The sequence below is a fragment of the Caretta caretta genome, chromosome 20, assembly GCF_965140235.1.
Source record: "Caretta caretta isolate rCarCar2 chromosome 20, rCarCar1.hap1, whole genome shotgun sequence".
Taxonomy (NCBI): domain Eukaryota; kingdom Metazoa; phylum Chordata; order Testudines; family Cheloniidae; genus Caretta; species Caretta caretta.
The window spans coordinates 20,034,548-20,054,980 of record NC_134225.1 but is presented as its reverse complement, the minus strand read 5'-3'; the positions used below and the strand labels follow the sequence as shown (position 1 = coordinate 20,054,980).

The 20,433-nt window shown below is 46.4% G+C and overlaps 1 protein-coding gene across 1 annotated transcript in view; it reads right to left on the bottom strand.

The window, feature by feature from the left end:
• The window catches only part of LOC142069651 (complement C3-like), a 76,191-nt gene that overhangs the window by 45,515 nt on the left and 10,243 nt on the right, over positions 1–20,433 (bottom strand). Inside the window, exons 3-15 of the mRNA XM_075121546.1 lie at positions 16,820–16,982; positions 16,084–16,154; positions 15,101–15,195; positions 13,815–13,897; positions 13,564–13,654; positions 12,966–13,068; positions 12,750–12,870; positions 9,914–10,029; positions 5,108–5,254; positions 4,184–4,396; positions 2,756–2,950; positions 1,720–1,881; positions 423–552 (exon numbers count right to left, since the gene is read on the bottom strand). Coding sequence (XP_074977647.1) covers positions 423–552; positions 1,720–1,881; positions 2,756–2,950; positions 4,184–4,396; positions 5,108–5,254; positions 9,914–10,029; positions 12,750–12,870; positions 12,966–13,068; positions 13,564–13,654; positions 13,815–13,897; positions 15,101–15,195; positions 16,084–16,154; positions 16,820–16,982 — 1,690 coding nt within the window. The remainder of the gene's footprint in view (positions 1–422; positions 553–1,719; positions 1,882–2,755; positions 2,951–4,183; positions 4,397–5,107; positions 5,255–9,913; positions 10,030–12,749; positions 12,871–12,965; positions 13,069–13,563; positions 13,655–13,814; positions 13,898–15,100; positions 15,196–16,083; positions 16,155–16,819; positions 16,983–20,433) is intronic.

Here is a 20,433-nt window from a genome sequence, read left to right as displayed (position 1 = left end):
TTCCTCCCTCCCTCCTCGTGTGCTGCCCCCAAAAGCTTGCAGCCTGGGGCAGAGAGAGCAGAGAGAAGCACCAGCCATCTGCCCGTCCCTTCCTGGCCAGGGGGGAGAAAGATACTTTGGAAGAGGGAGAAACCCAGTGGACTAGCAGAGAAGGTCTTTGAATCCCCACCTCAGAACCACCCCATTTTTAAAATTAATCCCTCTTTTAATAGGTGGGGGGCCAGTGGGAATTCAGGACCTTATTCTCATCCCCCATGGTAACCCCAGCATTTCCATTCCGAGGCCGTTCCAGTGGGATTTGTCCTGCTAGACTGATGTCCCTACCCCCGGCTCATGCCGTAGGTTACTGTGCCTTGCTTTGCTGATTCTTTCCTCCCTTCCTCCATTGCTCATGGCAACCGTCCAGCTCTATAGAGTGATACCTGTTCTCTGGGCTGTGGAAATCCTATTGCTCGTCTCCAGGGCCAGTCCAGCATCCGTAAATACCCCCAGATTGTTCTTTCCACTGCCAGCCGTACAGCCAATGTCACTCTTCTCCACAGAGTCCCAGATCTGTGAGGTGCAAATACAATGGTTGAGAGATTATTGTTAACAATGACACTTCCCATTTATATGGTGCCATCCAGCATGATCCCAAAGCACTATACAGGCTGTGAGCCGGATTCTGGTCTCCGGTACAATCGTGCAATCTGGAGTAACTCGACTGACTTCCTTTGACTTGCTCTGTGTTTGCAGCAGTGTAAATGAAAGCAAAATCTGAGACGTAAGTAAAGGATTTATTGCAACTCAATCCCCACAGAAATGCATCCGCCTCTGGGATGGAGCACAACAGCCATTCTGCCCCAGCAACACAACTGATTTTAGGAGGAGAAAGAGAGAATTATGCAGCCAGTTGAACCCAGACAGCAGAGGATGTTAGGCAGAGAGAAATCAAATACCCAAGTTAGAATTCAGCCAGCGCACCCAGGCCCTGACCCTTGTGGAAAGGGTCACAGGACATTCAATGACCAGAACCTCTGTTTGATATGTCAGCTGAGAAATGGCACTTTCAGTACCATTGTGTCCCCTAAAACCTTGATAGGGCCCGGGGATCAGTGCTGACTCAGAAGAAAGCGCTCCCTCTTTTCAGTCACACTTTTTTCCCTGCAGCACAGCAACCATGAATGTTGCACGGGGACATTGGATTCAGCACTGACTGGGAGGGGACAGCGCCCCAGGCTGAGCCCCCGCTCCACTCAATGCAGCACAGCTCCCCCTAGCGCCGCACGGGGACATTGGGTTCAGCTCTAACGGGGGGGGGGGGAGAGCGCCCCCTCCTGAGCACACCCCCACTCCCTGATGTACAACACCACCATGAGCACTGGGGTGAGAACTACCTCTGAGGGGAGAGCGCCCCCTACTGCAACACCCACACAGTTCCCTAAAGCCCAGCACCATCTGGGTCAACACTGTCCAAAGGGAGGGTGTCCTTTAGTGTGTCCAGAACAGCACTCCCTGCAGTACCCTGGGTTTCACTGGGTTTCCTCCCATCCAAGTACTCACCTGGCCCGGCCCAGCTCACTTAAAGTACAGTGGAGCTCAAACCCCAAGCGGCAGGTCTGCAAACAAAAGGCTTCCTTCGCTTTTCGCCATCTTGAAGCGTCAAGCAAGGATAAGAGCCGAGCTGCATTTCCCACTATAAAACATTACAAGTTACGACCATCGTCTTTCATGCCCCACCTTAGATTGTGTAATTTTGTGTTTTTTGTTCAGAACGTAGACTCCTTTGTCCACGGCCACCAGGCCGACATAAGCTCTGTGGTCTCCTTCCAGCTTGAGTTTCATTGGAGTTCCCGGCTCATGGATTCTCCTGTCTTCGTTGGTGGCTCCTTTCACCACAAGCTGTATGAAAGACAGTGAAGGGAGAGGTTTTGATTTAAAGCAGAGAGAGCAGCTAAGAACCTATCCTTTGCGAAACATAGGAGAAAAGGAGGTAAGACTTCATGTTCCTTGAGCATCCAAAAGCCAGGTTCTGATCTCAGGGGCAGCTGTGTAAATCTGGAGTAGCTCCACTGATTTCAGTGCTGTTACTCCATATTCATGCTGGTGTAAACTGAGAGCAGAATTGGACCCAATGTCCATGCAGTCCCTTTGTTCTAGCCATGATGGAAAGGTGACTTTGTCCCTCAGGCAGCCCTGAGAAATTTACAAGTAAGTTTGAACTGTAATAGATCTGCTCCGTGGGCCCGATTCTGATCTCACACTGGTGTAAATCAGGAGCAATTAACTGGAGTTACAGCAGCGTAGCATTGTAGTTACATTATTGTCAGGTCCCCTATAGGTATTTGGAGTCACATCTGCTGAAGAACCAGTCTGGCCCTGGAGACGGAGCTGGAATCAATTCTGACTGCCACATCATCAGCAAAATGGCTAATTATGGTACAGATACAAAGCCAGATACTCAGCTGGCGCAAGTCAGTACAGCTCCATCCACTTCAATCCACGGAGTCTTTATTGCTGAGCTAGAAGGAACCATAGCTTGACTCCCAGATCCTAGAGCATTGGCTTGTGGGGGCTGGGGAACTTCTTTGTACATGTAAACTGATCAAATCTGATCTAGAATTTGCTGGGAGACAGTCAATGAGAAGCCCCACGGTGCCATTTTTAGAGTCCCTTTTGAGAGTCAGTCAGCACTTTCAGGCTAGGAAAAACTCCCTCATAATGACACCTACATAGGAATTAACATGTGGAACATCCAACTTGAATATCAACCTACCGTTCCCATGCAAGTGTCCTTGATGTCCAGCCAGACCGAGTCTGCTACAATCTCCGAATTTCCTACTTGGTAGTAAGCCACGATGCGGAATGAAGGGATGAGGTCTGGAGTGATGGGCAGGGACATGGTCACCCAATTTTGTCCCTCCTGCCTGGCCTGTCTCCCTGCATGGATGATCTTCCCTTTATTCAGGATCTAACAGGGAAACATGAGATGTAGATTGTTAAAGGACACAAGGGTTAACACAATGGGTCATTGAGATTCCATGAATCTTCCCATCCACCTGTTTTCTACTACTAAGAGATGGTCACTTGCAACTTTTCAAATGGGCATTTACATCTGAGCGGAGAGAGGAAAATAAGCTAAAATCCATGTGTTGCAGGAACAGGCTCTAGAGGCAGTGGTGCTAATGTTCACCAAATCTGATTCCCAAAACTGAATATTGTTTGTTTCACCAACAGAGACCACCCCTCCTTTTCCCCATCCCACTCACCAATTACACTTCATATCCATGCTACATGGCAACTTTATTATTTGGTTTGTCCAGCTCTAAAAGCAACAGAGTGGACCTACTACTCTGTGTTGAAAAAGTAGCCATGAAAGATAGTGTTTAGAGCAGGGAACTGATACCTGGGACTCCTGGGTTCCATCCCCAGCTCTCAGAGGAAATATGCTCTAGTGAGTGCATGGGGAGGAGTCAGGACTCCTGGTTCCATCTGCAGGTCCAAGAGGAAGTATGGTTTAGTAGCGAGTGCAGAGGGGTGGTTGTTAGGACTCCTGGGTTCTATCTCCAGCTCCTGGAGGAAGTCGGCTTTATTGATTATCACAGGGCCCGGAGTCAGTAACCCGAAGTGGATAAGGGGTTGTCCCCATGACTGACTTTATTTCATTCACACTGTGACAGGGTGCTGGGCAAAGGGTTGCAGCTTCAGTCCTCTGTCATGCCTGCTTCTCATTAGGGGAACAAATTAGAGCGGGCTGGAGGTAACCTGGCCCTAATTGGAGAGGCAGAGACAGCTGCTACCTAATTAGCCTGTGGCTGCACAAAAGCCTCAGGGGAAGGAAGCCAGGGGAGAGCAGGAGAAAAGGAAAAAGGCAGGGAATGAAAGCAGGGAAGTAGCTTCCCCTCCCTCCTGCAGAAAGTGAAGGGTTACTTGTACATGGTGAAACGGTGGTGGCAACAAGCCTGAGAATAAAGTGCACCAGTGGTTACTAAACCCAGGGTCTCAGAGTGACTTTGTGAATCTAGCAGAAGCCAAGGGGGCCCTGCCACACTCTGCTACACACACAATCAATATACTGCCTGACTGGGAAGAATTCTCTGCTACAGGTTCTCCTTACAGGCAGTGGGAATATTAAAGGACAGGTGGAAACTCAGATGATGCCTAAGTTCCAGGAGATCCCAGTACCCAGGGACACAGCACTTACTATGTAGGTGAAATAGTGGATCTGATTCAGAACAGCTGGCTTGTTGCTCTTCAGGTGGAAATTCACAGGTAAGATGTCTCCCGGTTTGAGCTCAGAAGCTGTCACCGCCAGATGGAGATAGTTTTCAGACGCTGCTTGGGACTGATAGGCTTCAGCCACCATGGACTTAGAAGCCTGGCGGTTTGCTGGGAGGTTGGGATGGGCAGTTTTTACCTGCAGGGGAGGTGGAGATAAAATCTCAGTTGAATCTGGGAGTGAGCTTAGGGTCTGTAGCCCCTCATGCTGGGTCACGCTGTGAGCAATAGCAAAGGAAGCTCCCCTGAGACGCCATTGTTGGTGGATTCTGCTGCTAACAGCCATTCTAGGCATGACACCTCAGAGAAACGCCAAATGCCACTTTTAATTGGCCCGTCGCTTCAGCACAGTCCTGCTGGGACTCCAGATTTCTGGACTGTAAGAGAACATGTCTTTGAACAGAGGAAACTGTCTTGCCCCTTGCAAGATGAATATGAAGAAGGACTCTCTCCTGAAGCGGCTGGACACAGATAGCTCCAGTGTTCTCTCGGGCTTTATCTCTCGGGTGTCACCTCACAGGCTCTTCACACTAAGGAGCCATGAGCTGTCTACAGGCCTCCTTTGCTGCATGGTGGGTGGCAAGGGGACTAATCGGGACCTCTTTATGCCCATGTCAATGTTTTCTGGGATCTCTTCTGGCCCCACAATAGAGCACTGGTTACATGGTGATTGGAGCATCTCCAAACCCCAATGGCATACAGGAAACTGACCCCAGGCGCAGATGGAATGCACAGAGTTCAGTTATCCTCCTGCTCAGTGCATGAGAGGGGAGTGAATGCCACCAACAGGGCATTTCCCTCTGGGTGCATATAGTACTTAGCCCAGCCTCAGTGGTAGAAGGTTACTCACCGTGATGGGAACCTGCTGCTTATTCCCAGGCATGTTTATAACCAGCTTGGCAGTTCCATCTCTCTGGGTCAACCCAGTCGACTGGAATCCTTCGGCCTGTACTTGGACACGAGGGGCTGGGGAGCCATCGGGGTTTGTGACATAGACCTGAGGGGCACAATCAAAAAGGGATGCGTCGAGTAAGGGGTGCAGTGCTCCCTGCATCCTAACTTCAAATCAAATCGAATGTACGGCATCTTAGGACCATAGCTTCAAAGGTATTTAGGTGCCTAACTTCCATGGATTTCAATGGGAATTAAGGACCTAAATAACTTTCAGGAATGGGGCCTTAATGATCTGCTGTATCACACCACAAAATGCATACACATTTTAAAAAGTACAAACATAGAAAAATATAAAAACCACAACTTCAACCCTTCTCCTAAATTCAGTTTACACTTTTATAACACCCAACAAAACAATATACAAAAATTAAGAATAAATTAATTCATGTAGGCCAGAGAGGAAATTAATTTCATGCTAGTCTTTTCTTGTTTTGGCCCCAGGCAAATAAGACAACTGCCAGTCGAACCAAAACACGATCACTGCCAACAAATATTCTGCTTTCTGAGTGAATGAGGCAAAAGGCTTCTGAGCCAAGACTGGAGATAGCCATTTATTTCTCAAGTGGCAATTAACACAGAGGAAGTGGATGGGAGTAGAGTTCATTGGAGGAGTCAGGCCAGTTAGTCAAGACTTCCAAATATTTCTTGAATCTATGGATGCTCTTTAACTAAGGGAGCAGGGAGACATATTTGTTGCGCTAACATCTGTCGTGTCCAGTTATTTACAAATATCTTCAACTCTGAGGTTAATTAAAGTTTTCACACTCTGACTTAGGGCATGTCTAGGCTGCAGGTGTATGCACGCCATGCCTGCTGGCTGTGGTGCTCTGTCCCCCTCTAGTGGCACCTAGACCACTTAGAGATTAATGAGTCTACTACAGCCTTAGCTAAGTGCCATGTGGCTTTTAGCTCACGCAGTAGTGGCTCATGCATTTAGCTCCGGAGGCCCCAGGTTCGATCCTGGCCCCCGACAGACCCTGGTCATCGGTGTTACACAGTCACAGGGTGATGGAAGCTAGTTCAGTGACGTCACCTAGAGCTCCAGTCCCACCCCGTGACTGCAGTCGAGACATACCCTTTGAGTGTTGACTGGCCCTGGTTCTGAAAACCCTGAAGACTGCAGAGATCAATGGCCTTGCAAAAGCCAAGATACTTTAAAGATTTAAATCTATTACGCTGTTGCTACAAACATAGCTTAGGGTGGCCAGATGTCCTGATTTTATAGGGACAGTCCCAATATTTGGGGTTTTGTCTTATATAGGCCCCTATTACCCCCCACCCCCTTCCCGATTTTTCATACTTACTGGCCCCACCGATCAGCTGCTTCCCCTCCCTCCCAGCACCTCCCGCCTGCCAAGGATCAGTTCAGCAGTGGGCAGGAGGTGCTGGGGGGCAGGGGGAGGAGAAGGCAGGGCAGAATGGGGGCAGGAAGATGCAGGGTGGGTCTTGGGGGAAGGAGTGGAGTGGGGGCGAGGTGTGGGATGGAGCAGGGGTCGAGCACCCCCTGGAAAATCAGAAACTCAGCACCTCTGGACCTAAGATCTTTCCAGCCCCAGATTTCTACACTGTATAAAATCTGAGCACCCATGTTAGCCCTAAGCATTCAGAGAGCCGGTGCAATTCAATTACCCCCATGCACACAAGAAAAACGGACAGCTACTTGCATGGATCTTAAGGTTCAGCCCTTTGACTCTTTTTTATGTTTATCCCATTCACCACTGTATGTAAAGCAAATATCCAGATTAGAAATGGATTTAACCTGCTCATTACTGTGGTCATCAATTACTCGTTTGTGCACCTTTGGTCTGCGGCCAAAGATAATTGCTTCAGTTCTCTGCTAATGTATAGTCTTAAGTGCCTGCTGACAGAAAAATACTAAATTCCCTTCACAAACTCTTCAGCCCCAGAGGAGTGTGGGACCGTAAAACCATATTCTCTGTGGACAAGAGGACTGATGCTGATTTCTTCAGAATTTTAGGAGCATAATATTTCTCCCCCTGTAATGCAGCCTAACTCGCTGGGAGAAAAATCATTCTGTCAGTGCCAATTTTGAAATTCCCCCACATCCTCCTATCCACAATGGTCCCTCTACCCCCTATTTCTGCAAATGCCCCCCCTCTTTGGAACTCCTCACCTATGCCCAATTCCCCTCTATAGTCAGAAAACCTTGAAGTGCCAGCAATTAACACACAGTCCAGGGAATATTATCCCACAGTACACGAGTGACCCCAGGGCACATTTTGGGCCAAACCTGTAGCTAGGTGCCATTTCACAGCTTTCAGAGTAGCAGCCGTGTTAGTCTGTATTCGCAAAAAGAACAGGAGGACTTGTGGCACCTTAGAGACTAACCAATTTATTTGAGCATAAGCTTTCGTGAGCTACAGCTCACTTCATTGGATGCATAAAGTGGAAAGTACAGTGATGAGATTTTATATATACACACAGACCATGAAAAAAACCATGAAAAAATATACATTGTAAGGAGAGTGATCACTTAAGATAAGCTATTACCAGCAGGAGAGTGGGGTGGGGGGAGAGAAAACCTTTTGAAGTGATAATCAAGGTGGGCCATTTCCAGCACATTTCCAGGAGTTAACAAGAACGTCTGAGGAATGGGGGGGAGGGGAGTGGGGAGGAATAAACAAGGGGAAATAGTTTCACTTAGTATAATGACTCAACCACTCCCAGTCTCTATTCAAGCCTAAGTTAATTGTATCCAACTTGCAAATTAATTCCAATTCAGCAGTCTCTCATTGGAGTCTGTTTTCGAAGTCTTTTTGTTGAAGGATACTCACTTTGAGATCAGAAATCGAGTGACCAGAGAGATTGAAGTGTTCTCTGACTGGTTTATGAATGTTATAATTCTTGATGTCTGATTTGTGTCCATTTATTCTTTTACGTACAGACTGTCCAGTTTGGCCAATGTACATGGCAGAGGGGCATTGCTGGCACATGATGGCATATATCACATTGGTAGATGTGCAGGTGAACGAGCCTCTGATAGTGTGGTTGATGTGATTAGGTCCTATGATGGTATCCCTTGAATAGATATGTGGGCACAGTTGGCAACGGGCTTTGTTGCAAGGATAGGTTCCTGGGTTAGTGGTTCTGTTGTGTGGTGTGTGGTTGCTGGTGAGTATTTGCTTCCGGTTGGGGGGCTGTCTGTAGGCAAGGACTGGCCTGTCTCCCAAGAATTGTGAGAGTGATGGGTCGTCCTTCAGGATAGGTTGTAGATCCTTGATAATGCGTTGGAGAGGTTTTAGTTGGGGGCTGAAGGTGATGGCTAGTGGCGTTCTGTTATTTTCTTTGTTGGGCCTGTCCTGTAGTAGATGACTTCTGCGTAATCTTCTGCCTCTGTCAATCTGTTTCTTCACTTCAGCAGGTGGGTATTGTAGTTGTAAGAATGCTTGATAGAGATCTTGTAGGTGTTTGTCTCTGTCTGAGGGGTTGGAGCAAATGCGGTTGTATCGTAGAGCTTGGCTGTAGACAATGGATCGTGTGATGTGGTCTGGGTGAAAGCTGGAGGCATGTAGGTAGGAATAGCGGTCAGTAGGTTTTTGGTATAGGGTGGTATTTATGTGACCGTCGTTTATTAGCACTGTAGTGTCCAGGAAGTGGATCTCTTGTGTGGACTGGACCAGGCTGAGGTTGATGGTGGGATGGAAATTGTTGAAATCATGGTGGAATTCCTCAAGGGCTTCTTTTCCATGGATCCAGATGATGAAGATGTCATCAATACAGCGAAAGTAGAGCAGGGGCGTTAGGGGACGAGAGCTGAGGAATCGTTGTTCTAAGTCAGCCATAAAAATGTTGGCATACTGTGGGGCCATGCGGGTACCCATAGCAGTGCTGCTGATTTGAAGGTATACATTGTCCCCAAATGTGAAATAGTTATGGGTGAGGACAAAGTCACAAAGTTCAGCCATCAGGTTTGCCGTGACATTATCCAGGATAGTGTTCCTGATGGCTTGTAGTCCATCTTTGTGTGGAATGTTGGTGTAGAGGGCTTCTACATCCATAGTGGCCAGGTTTTCTCTCCCCCACCCCACTCTCCTGCTGGTAATAGCTCATCTTAAGTGATCACTCTCATAGAATCATAGAATATCAGAGTTGGAAGGGACCTCAGGAGGTCATCTAGACCAACCCCCTGCTCAAAGCAGGACCAGTCCCCAATGTTTGCCCCAGATCCCTAAATGGCCCCCTCAAGGATTGAACTCGCAACCCTGGGTTTAGCAGACCAATGCTCAAACCACTGAGCTATCCCTCCCCGCCTCTCCTTACAATGTATATTTTTTCATGGTTTTTTTCATGGTCTGTGTGTATATATAAAATCTTATCACTGTACTTTCCATTTTATGCATTCAATGAAGTGAGCTGTAGCTCACGAAAGCTTATGCTCAAATAAATGAGTTAGTCTCTAAGGTGCCACAAGTCCTCCTGTTCTCATTTCACACCTTGTCTTTGCTGTCAGCTTTTGGGCCAGACTCTGCTCTTGTTAGGCTAGTGTAAATCTAGAGTGATTCCATTGCATTTAGTGGAGTCACACTGGAATTAGGTTGGTGTAACTGAGATTGGAATGTGGCCCTTTGTTTCTGTTCTATTCTAAGTTCTGATACCACCCTCACAACCCTAGTACCCATAGTTCTCTCCTCTTTATACACCTCAGGCAACAGTGAGCATGATCCAGAAGAAGAGATATTACCATGAGTTCAAAGGGCATCCCCGGCTTGAAGTACTTGGGTGTTTTTGTGAAGTGGATCTGATAGGAAGATGTCACAATGTCAATTCCGGTGCTCTCCGCTTCCACCATGTCGCTGCCTGCAGAGAGAAGCCATGGGTCAATTAAAACTGAGCTAGGGAATACAAATTTTGTCCTTAAGGTCCAGAGTAAAACACAAGGAATAGGCCATGGTCAGATGTTGATTCAGTGCCGCTGATTCTTGTGATTTTATCATGAGTCTCCTGTTTTAATTCCTTGTCTTCAAGCCCTAGCTGCTAGAATCACCATATGGCATGAGAATCTCAGCTGTCATTTAAAAGAAGAAATACATTTCTAACCCTCCTGGTTGCAGAGAAAAGCTTGAAAGCATGTCCCAAGTGCGAACTAACGCCTCAAAAGCCAGGAGGGAAAGAAAAAGCAACCAAAGTTTACTATTTAAAAAAAAAAACTCATGATTTTTAGTATGATCTCGTGATTTTGGGAGCGGGGGGACTGACTTGTGATTTTTGCATGTTTGGGGTTGGCATTACTGCAGGCCGTTGAGCCTGATTCTGTTCTCATGCCAGTATAAATCAGGAATAACTCCCCTATAGTCAGTTGCACTGCAGCAGTGAAAACAGAATCAGTCCCTTTCATGCTAAAACAACTTATTTTAGCTTTTAAAGAAGCAACAAGAAAGAACAAAAACAAAGTCTCTGGGAGAGAGAGAGAGCACAGTGTTTGTGTATCTATCTATATAATAAGATTCCAGGACTGTCACTCTGAGGTTGTACCACTCTGAAGCCTAGAATGTCTGTTGTGTCTGTGTGAAGTGATGGAAGCAGCTATATAAGCAAGAGAAGGGCTCTTCTTAATTACAATATCACCAGGTTCAATTATCACTGGGATTTGCAGTCTGTTACCAGCCAATTTTTAAGTCCCCAGCCATTCTGACGTTACAAGCCTGGTGTACAACTCCAGTAAGGCATGTGGCATGCCAAGAGTCCTAGACCATTGTGATATCAGACACAACTCAACCAACCAATCACCACCTCTACTCTACAACAAATTTGCATGCAGTAATTTCATTGGTTGTTTGGATTACTTGGCCCAATTGCCACACCCGTGCAACGGCACAGGCTTTCAGCTACTAGTTTCATCTGTAACAAGCTACAGCTGCTCGGAACAGAATGGCTGCTCCCTCTGCAGGGAAAGTTAAGAGACCAGAGCTATGTAGAGCTGGAAGGGACCTCAAGAAGTCATCGAGTCCATCCCACGCACTGAGGCAGGAGTAAGTATGCCTAGACTATCCCTAAGAGCTGACCCAGAACTCTTAGAAATGGAAAGGTGCAATGCACAGAAAACAAAGGTGCAAGAGTTTCAAGCTACTTTCGCTGGTGTAAATCTGGAGTTATTCCAGGTGTGACATTACACCCCATATTCTTCAGAGAAATATTGTTATTATATGATTATAGCATAACTAAGATGTGTTTTATGCAAGATGGGACTTGTGAGATATCATTGGAACGGTTATGATTTACTGAATATGATTATCCCATTTGTATGCACATATCATTTTTGTGTCTTAAGTTAGGAATATTGACCCTACATCTGTACTACAAAAGTGTTTGCACCCGGAGAACACCCACCAGGCAAAATGCAATCAGTCTGGCTGGCTAGCTGGATACAAGTCAATAGACTGTTACGGAGAACAATAGGACTTTGAAGAGGGTAATCTCCCATCTTCCTGGGATGCTGCAAAAGGACTTCCTTTTTCTGAGTTATGGCTGCAGGGTCATGTGATTAAGTCACCTGAAACTACACTCCATAATAAAATTTGTCCTTTTCCACTGTCCAGGGGTGGGAATCACACTGGAAGACAAAGGATTCCCACCATATGTAAAACCTATTTAAGGCAGGGAAGTGCGATAATCAGGGTCGGTTCTTCACTGAAGCTTCGCCCCAGATGACTGCTATAAACATCTAAGACTGATCTGGGAAGAAAGGACTGACCAGGCTAGACGGAGGGTGTCTAGCCTGTAAAAGAAATACCTGGAGTTTTAAGCTGCAAGCAAGAGCAGCTTGCCTTCAAGAAACTCTGCAATCTGCCTAAAACAACATTTAGGGTGAGAAATTAGTGCTTGTAACCAGTTTCTTTAGTATCTGAGCTTATATTGCATTTTTGTTTTGTTTGCTGGGTAATCTGTTTTGATCTGTTTCCTATCCCTTATAACCACTTAAAATCTTTTGTAGTTAATAAACTTGTTTTTGTTTTCTCTAAAACCAGTTTGTGGAATTCATAACTGGGGAGCAAAAAGCTGTGCATATCGTCCTCCACGCTGAGAGAGGGGGCGAATTTCATGAGCTTACGCTGTACAGTTGTCTGTGCAGTGCAAAACAGTACAATTTTGGGTTTACATGCCAGAAGGGGTGTGTACGTGAGTGCTGGGAAATTCCTTAGCTGAAGCCTTCCTATGCAACTGATTTCAGTGTCTTGTCTTCCTGCAGCTGGGCATGTCCCTTCCTGTGCGTGTGCTGTTGGAGACTTGAGAGGGCCTGGCTCATCAGGACAGTGTAAGGAAGCCCAGGCTGTTGGAAAAGCCAGGCTCAGTGGTACCCCAATACATCAGGTGGCACCCCGGAGGGAGGAGCAACCCATCACACCAGTTTTACCCCAGAGCGAATGAGATAAGAATCTGGCCTACAGCCTTTAAGATCTGCAGAACCCAAGTAAATAGGGCTTTATACATCTAAATCAACACCTCGAACTGCACTCGGCACTACTTTGGAACACCCCGTGAATAAAGCACTTGGCTTTGCACTTATTGCTGATGCTCACCAGATTCTGTCAAAACGGTGACAGAGATGTAGAGCGAATGGCCAACCAGTTCATGCAGGTTGGAAAACCGAGCCTGCAGCATCTGTCTCGTCAGTATTGCTTCCCCGTCTCCACCTTCTATCTAGAAAGGGAGAGAGAGTTTCATGACCTCATCCACAGAGTTTCCCAGGAGGCGTGAATCCCTCCCCCCGCCCTCCAGCCAAGAACACGAATTACCGAGATTCTCTTGAGAGACTGCGGGATACTCTTCTTCTCATCATTCATCTTCACTCCAAAGAGGACAAAGGCAGTGCCATCTAGTTCTTTCCCATATAGATACCTGGAGGAGATAAGGATGGGCAAGAGAAGCCACAAGGAAACCTATCGCTGAATATTATGGCCCTATGCCACCATTCTCCTCTATAGGCCCAGCTCCTTGGTCGGTCTATATCTCCCATGATCCACCATGGTAAGGAGAAGTGGACCATCATGGCTATGGTGCATGATGGGAGTTTAAGTCCAGCTAGCAAGCCCAGACCATGGTGAAGAACGGAAGAATGAAGCACCTGAATGGCAACCCCCATGAAGCACCGCGCCAGCATTTCTGAATCACAAGGTTTTCAGCCAATTTTTTTTCTCCATTTTTGAACATTGGGTTTTTGGATGAAAAAAGAAATCAGAATTTCCCATGGAAAATGGAGACTCTTCATGGGAAAAAAAAAACTTTTAGTGGAAAACATTCCCAAAGTGATGCAAGACTTAGGTTTTTTTCTGCACTAAAACCTGTGGTTGCTACCCCAGTCAGCTGATCCCTTCCACCTGCTCACAGACCCACCTCGCAGTGATAGAAACCCTGAAGTCTTCAATGCCATGGATGTATAAAAACTTCTCAGACGGCTCCAATATGACTTCAAAACTTGGCAACACTGGAGAAACGAGAGAGGAAGAGGAGAACGTTGAGCTTGTAGGAGAGGGTGGGTTGCCAGCAAAGCCTAGCCAAATGGAGAGTCTGCTCCAAGATGGTGTCAGGAGAGTAGAGACAGACCCACTCCCTGAGCCTGGGCCCAGTGGGTGCTGGATTCTTACCGTACTCCTTAACATCAAATTGCGCACTGAAGGTCTGCTGAGGGGAGTCTTCATACCTGGCTATGATCTTCCAGGTTCCCAGACTGGAGGAAGGAAATAAGAGGGAACACTGAATGCACTTAACACGCACATTTCGCAAGGCCCACCTGGCTCACTTGTTTCTCCGGTAATTTTATCGGCCCCATAAGCTAAATCTGAGCCATACGTGGAACTCAAGCCGTCTTGAGGGAACCACACGGAATCTCATACAAGGCATTTTTTTCTGCACCTTGATGATTTCATGACCCAGAACTAGAGGTAGGTACTTGGAACAAAACATTTGATCCACAATCCCCTCAACCTTTGGCCAGCAAGGTTTGGGAAGTTTTGATCTAAACTTTGTGGCCAGCACTTGTTTCTACAGTCTGCATGGACCAAAACCCTAAATCCAAACACCCCCAAACTTAAGGAAACTCCGATCCATACCAAAATCAGGCCCCTCACTCACCAGCTCACTGACATAATTTTCTGAGTAGTTGAACATTCATAAATCCCACTGAATGGGAGGTTGAAAAACAGGCCAATAGGGCCTGATCCTGCCTTCACATACTCTGGAATAAATCAGGAGTAATGGCAAGGAAGTCAGTGCAGCTTCATTCTGGTGACTGTGTAGACTTTTTTATCGATACGTGTCATTGGTTTCACTGTGCACACGCATACCAACAAAAACACATTTCCATCGATAATATCGAAATTTACAGATAGGCAAAGCAAGAAAAACGCGGCATGAGAACTTACTACAGTTTGATTTAAGGCTTTATACTTGGTGTATTTGGACATACGATGTTGACAATTTGTGTTTTAATGGCTATAAATCTTTTGCTTTTTTGAATCTCAGTGTCTACTGTCATTAAATAATTATTATCAGACCCCACCACCGTGTCTGGCCCCCAAGTTTTCCCCCACCTGTGAAATTTAAATTGCTAAAACTCAGAATGGGGGACGATAAAAACCCATAATTTAATTTTGCACAACTGAGCATTTGAAGTGATTGAAACTGAAAAAAAAGGCTTACAAATAAACATGATTATCCATCGAAATGATAAGAAATAGAAATCAAATTATGCCAAGACTGGGTATGTGGCAGGAGAGTTTGTTTTCTCCACGTCACTTGGAAATGCCTGTAGGAGATGATCTAGCTGAGGGGCCACACACAGTAACTAGCCCCACATCATCTCTTCTGCTTCTCTGCCCAACTCCTGCAAAGCTCTGCTCTGTCCAGGCATAGTAACATCAGGGCAATCTACCTGACAATCTCCGGCAAGTTGTGGTTCAGGGAGAAGATGCCTGATTTCAAGGGGGCGGAGATGGGAATCTGCTTGACAATAATGGAGTCAGGGGTCTGAAAAGTAAACAAGTTAAGAGTTTAGGGAGAAAAATGCTGTCAATAGCTCTTAACAGCATCATCTGCCACATTTACATTCCTAGGCCACTGGACAGTTCTCCATACTTCCACCAAAGAACTCAAGGAAGCAGCTCGAAAGACTGAAGAGCCTCCACAACAGAATTTTGCAGATGCCAGGCTTAACCCTGAGCTTTCTGCAAACCTTGGAGCTGCCCAAAGGGCTGGGTCACTCTGCCAACCACAGCTGCTCCCCATCTCAAGGCCCCAGCTGGTTATGCTGCTGCTCAGGGCAGAGTGTCAAAGAAAGGGGAAACTGAGTCAAAGAGGAACTGAAGGGACAGGCGTGTTTTCTCCCCTCCCAGCTGGCTGAGGTGAGGGAACCCCCTGGGAATTATTGCCCAGGGCTTTGCAGCTGAGTTACTTTATTTTATGGATCATAAAACCCAGAAGAAAGGGCCTTAAGAGGACTAATGCCTGTAGCTCTAATCCCTGTTCCTGCCACCACTTTACACCCTCCTTGCAGTGGCTCCTTGTCTTCAGCCTTCCCAGACAACCACCTGCTTGGCTCTTCCCGAAGAACTCCATGCAACTTTCCTCAAGGGTTAACACCATTGCAGAACCACGGGACTTCCCGCGAGAGCTGCCTGGCTGCTGCCCCTGCAAACTTCGTAACCTCCCTCATGACTGGAGGAGAATTTGCACGCCAGAGGTTTGCAAGGAGGGACCTCAGACAATCATTTGCTTTTCTCCCAGCCGTACCATGTTGCTACTACAGGCAGGGGTTGTATGCAGCCTGCTCAGACATATTAAATTGCTGCGCGTTACCCAGACAAGTGGCTAAACCCACCTATCCCCCCATGGGCTCACTCAGAACAGCGACCTCACCTCAAAGTCCACGATCACTCTCTTAGACACCGGTTCCAGTCTGTGACCCACAGTGAAGATCCGACAGAGGACTGAGAAAATAAAGAGAGAAGAGAGGGACATTGTTAACTGATAAACACCTTGGCCCAGATTCTCAAAGCTACTTAGGTGTCTAAGTCCGATTGAAACCAACGGGAGTTTGGTGCCTAACTCCATGGAGGATCTGAGCCATCAGCCCTCAACATGGGTTGTTTCACAATAGCCACTTTCTAAAGTTGGAGATCTCCATGGCTTTTTTCTTTAGGGCATTGTCTTGCTTTTCTCCCCTGTCCTTAAGTACCAGGTGGGAGGGCTTTGTCATTGCAGGGACCTGTCCTACTCTGAATGAGCTGGGATTAGCAGCCCCTATTTCACACAGGCTTTGGGACGGCTGTCAGATGGGGGCATGTATCTCACTACAAGATGGAGCAGAACCAGTCACTGGGATTTGAAAAGTTCCATCGCCCATTCTCAATCCCATGGCCCACCCAGTCTTTCGGTATCTAACACTCAATGGGACATCCCAGTTAGGACGATGGTGAAGGGTGAAATATTACAAATTGGTGGTGGCAGAGTCTCTTCTCCAACTGTCCTCCATCTTCAACCAAACAAGAAAAACCATATGCACAGGATGGACCCTGCAGCCCTGCTGCAGATATGGCATGACATCAGCAGCTCCCACCCCTTCCCATTAGAAGAAACCAGGGGAAGGCAGTACCTGTAGACCCAGGTGTATAGATGGTTTTATCCGTCTGGATAAAGATGTATCCACTGTGGAAATGGACCAGAACCACTTTCTCCAGGGTTTGCTGAGGGAACTTAGCCTGGACCACAACATACTGGTTTTCTTTGGAATCTTTTGTTATGTTTTTGGTGGGGACCTGCATGAGAAGAAGTGCGTGGATAAGTTCCTTCTGCTTTTACTCACCACCACAAGGGATGCTCTATGCAAAAGACCTTTGCAGTGTTGACGCTTAAGTTATAAAATCACAGAATCATAGAACTGAAAGGGACCTCGGGAGGTCATCTAGTCCAGTCCCCTTCACTCAAGGCAGGACTAAGTATTATCTACACCATCCCTGACAGGTGTTTGTCCAACCTGCTCTTAAAAATCCCCAGTGATGGAGATTCCACAACCTCCCAAGGCAATTTATACCAATGCTTAACTGCTCTGACAGTTAGGAAGTTTTTTCTGATGTCCAACCTAAACCGCCCTTGGTGCAATTTAAGCCTGTTGCTTCTTGTCCTATCCTCAGAGGTTAAGACGAACAATTTTTCTCCCTCCTCCTTGCAACAACCTTTTATCTACTTGAAAACTGTTATGATGTCCCCTCTCAGTCTTCTCTTCTCCAGACTAAACAAACCCAATTTTTTTCAATCTTCCCTCATAGGTCATGTTTTCTCGACATTTAATCATTTTTGTTTCTCTTCTCTGGACTTTCTCCAATTTGTCCACATCTTTCCTGAAATGTGGTGCCCAGAACTGGACACAATACTCCCATGGAGGCCAAATCATTGCAGAATAGAGCGGAAGAATGACTTCTCATGTCTTGCTTACAATACTCCTGCTAATACATCACAGAATGATGTTTGGTTTTTTGCAACAGAGTTACACTGTTGACTCATATTTAGCTTGTAATCCACTATGACCCCAGGATCCCTTTCCACAGCACTCCTTCCTAGGCAGTCATTTCCCATTTTGTATGTGTGCAACTGATTGTTCCTTCCTAAGTGGAGTACTTTGCATTTGTCCTTATTGAATTTCATCCTATTTACTTCAGACCATTTCTCCAGTTTGTCCAGATCATTTTGAATTTTAATCCTATCCTCCAAAGCACTTACACCCCCTCCCAGCTTGGTATCGTCTGTAAACTTTATAAGTGTACTCTCCATGCCATTATCTAAATCATTGATGAAGATTGTCATAAACATACAAATAAGGGTAACATAAAATCCCTCCTGGAAAGCTGTTCTAAATCACTTTACCTGTAAAGGGTTAAGAAGCTCATATAACCTAGTTGGCACCTGACCAGAAGGGCCAATGAGGAAAGAAGAAACTTTCAAATCTCCGGGGGATGGGGAGGTTTTCTTTGTGCTCTTTGTTGTTCCCTCTCCAGACGGAGAGAGAGACCAGGCAGGTAAAACATCTTCTGAAAACATACATAAAATGATCCATCTAATTGTAAGTAAGGCAAGGAAATGCGTTAGATTATCTTTTGTTTTAGCCTGTGAATTTTCCCTGTGCTAAGAGGGAGTTTTATTCCTGTTTTGTAACTGTGAAGCTGAGTACTGAGGGAAGTCCTCTGTGTTTTAAATCTTTTCATTATCCTGTAAAGTTACCTTCCATCCTGATTTTGAAGGTGTGATTCTTTTACTTTTTTCTTTATAATAAAGTTCTCCTTTTTAGAACCTGATTGATTTTTAGTGTCCTAAAAACCAAAGGGTTTGGTCTGTGCTCACTTTGTTAACCTATTGGTTGGTATATTACTCTCAAGCCTCCCCAGGAAAGGGGGTGAAGGGGCTTGGGAGATATTTTGAGGGAATAGGGACTCCAAGTGACACTTTCCTGAATTTTTGTGTAATCACTTGGTGGTGGCAGCAATACCGTCTAAGGACAAGGAAGGGAATTTGTGCCTTGGGGAAGTTTTTAACCTAAGCTGGTAAAAATAACCTTTCATGCGGGTCCTCACATCTGTACCCCAGAGTTCAGAGTGGGGAGGGAACCCTGACATGGTGGTAGAGGTGGGATCATTTTGAACCAGAAGCACAGACCTCAGGATTTGAAAAGGACACATTTTTTCTTTTGGCTGCTTGAAAACCAGGGAGGGTTTGGGGGGGGAGGGGGAGGGTTGGTTTTTTTTAGCTGAGATCAGCTGGAGGGTTTTTTTGTTTTTTGTTTTTTGTCTGAGGGCAAAGTAGTTAAGCTATAGCAAGGGAATTCACAAGCTGGTTGTTTTTTTTTTTTTTTTCCCTAGCTCTCAGGCTAGGCTAGGCTAAGTGCAAGAAGGCTAGCAAAAATGATGGAAAGTAAGGTCCAGAAAAAACTGGAATTAGCCAGACTGGAAGCTAAAGAAAAACGAAAGAAACATGAAAGACAAATGGACTTAAAGTGCTTGGAGTTGGAGGTGGAGGAGAGGAAAGAGGCAAAGCGCTTGGAGGCAGAGGCGAAACGCTTGGATACGGAGTTAAAGCTGAAGCATTTAGAGCTGGAAAGGGCTAAGCTGGGTCTACCAAATAACCCTAACAGTCCTTCTCCAGGTACTGCTTCCCATTCCAAAAAATTCCCCATCCACAAGGTAGGCGATGATACAGAGGCCTTCTTAAAAAGTTTCAAAAGGGCCTGCCTTGGGTACAGCATCTCTACAGACCAGAATATGGTGGAGTTGAGGCTGCAGCTCAGTGAAACCTTAGCAGAGGTGGCAGCTGAAATGCCTAAGGAACACATGAACATCTATGAACTTTTTTTTAAAAAAGGCCATATTCGAATGGGGCTAACACCCGAGCAGGCCCATCGATGGTTCAAAGCCCTAAGGTGGAAACCGGACGTGGCATTTTCCCGACACGCCAACCACATTGTAAAAAACTGGAATGCCTGGATATCAGGAGTAAGTGTTAAATCTCTGAAAGATCTGTCTTTCCTAATGCAAATGGAGCAGTTCTTAGAGGGTGTTCCTGGGGAAATAGAAAGGTACATCATAGATGGGAAGCCCAAAACTGTAATTGAGGTGGGGAGAGCGAAATCAAATGGGTGGAGGTGGCGGAAAATAAAAAAGGTAGGAGCAGTTGGAGCGGATATCAGAAGAGTAAACCCTAGACAACACCCTACCACCGGGGGCATCCCAAGGCCCCACCTACACCCCATCCCCAAAAAAACCCAAACACCTTATCGGCCCACCACACCATTTTTCAGCAACCCACCTGGCTCCAGTGACCAGTCAGCTGGGCGATGTTTTAAATGTAATGAGCTGGGGCATGGGAAGGCCAACTGCCCCAAGAACCCCAACAGATTGCAGTTCATTACACCAAAATCACACCAAAGGTCCTCAGGCCCAGATGCCTCCCAGATACCCTCAGAGCGAAGGGAAACTGTGAGTGTGGGCGGAAAGAAGGTTATCGCGTGGAGGGACACTAGAGCACAGGTGTCAGCTATCCACCAATCCGTAGTGGACCCCAAATTCATCAATCCAGAGGCCCAAGTAACGATTTAACTCTTCATGTCAAACTCTTCAAACTTGCCTACAGCCTAGTTGCCTGTCCAGTATGAGGGCTGGTCAGGAATGTGGACTTTTGCAGTCTATGACAACTATCCCATTCCCATGCTGCTGGGGAAAG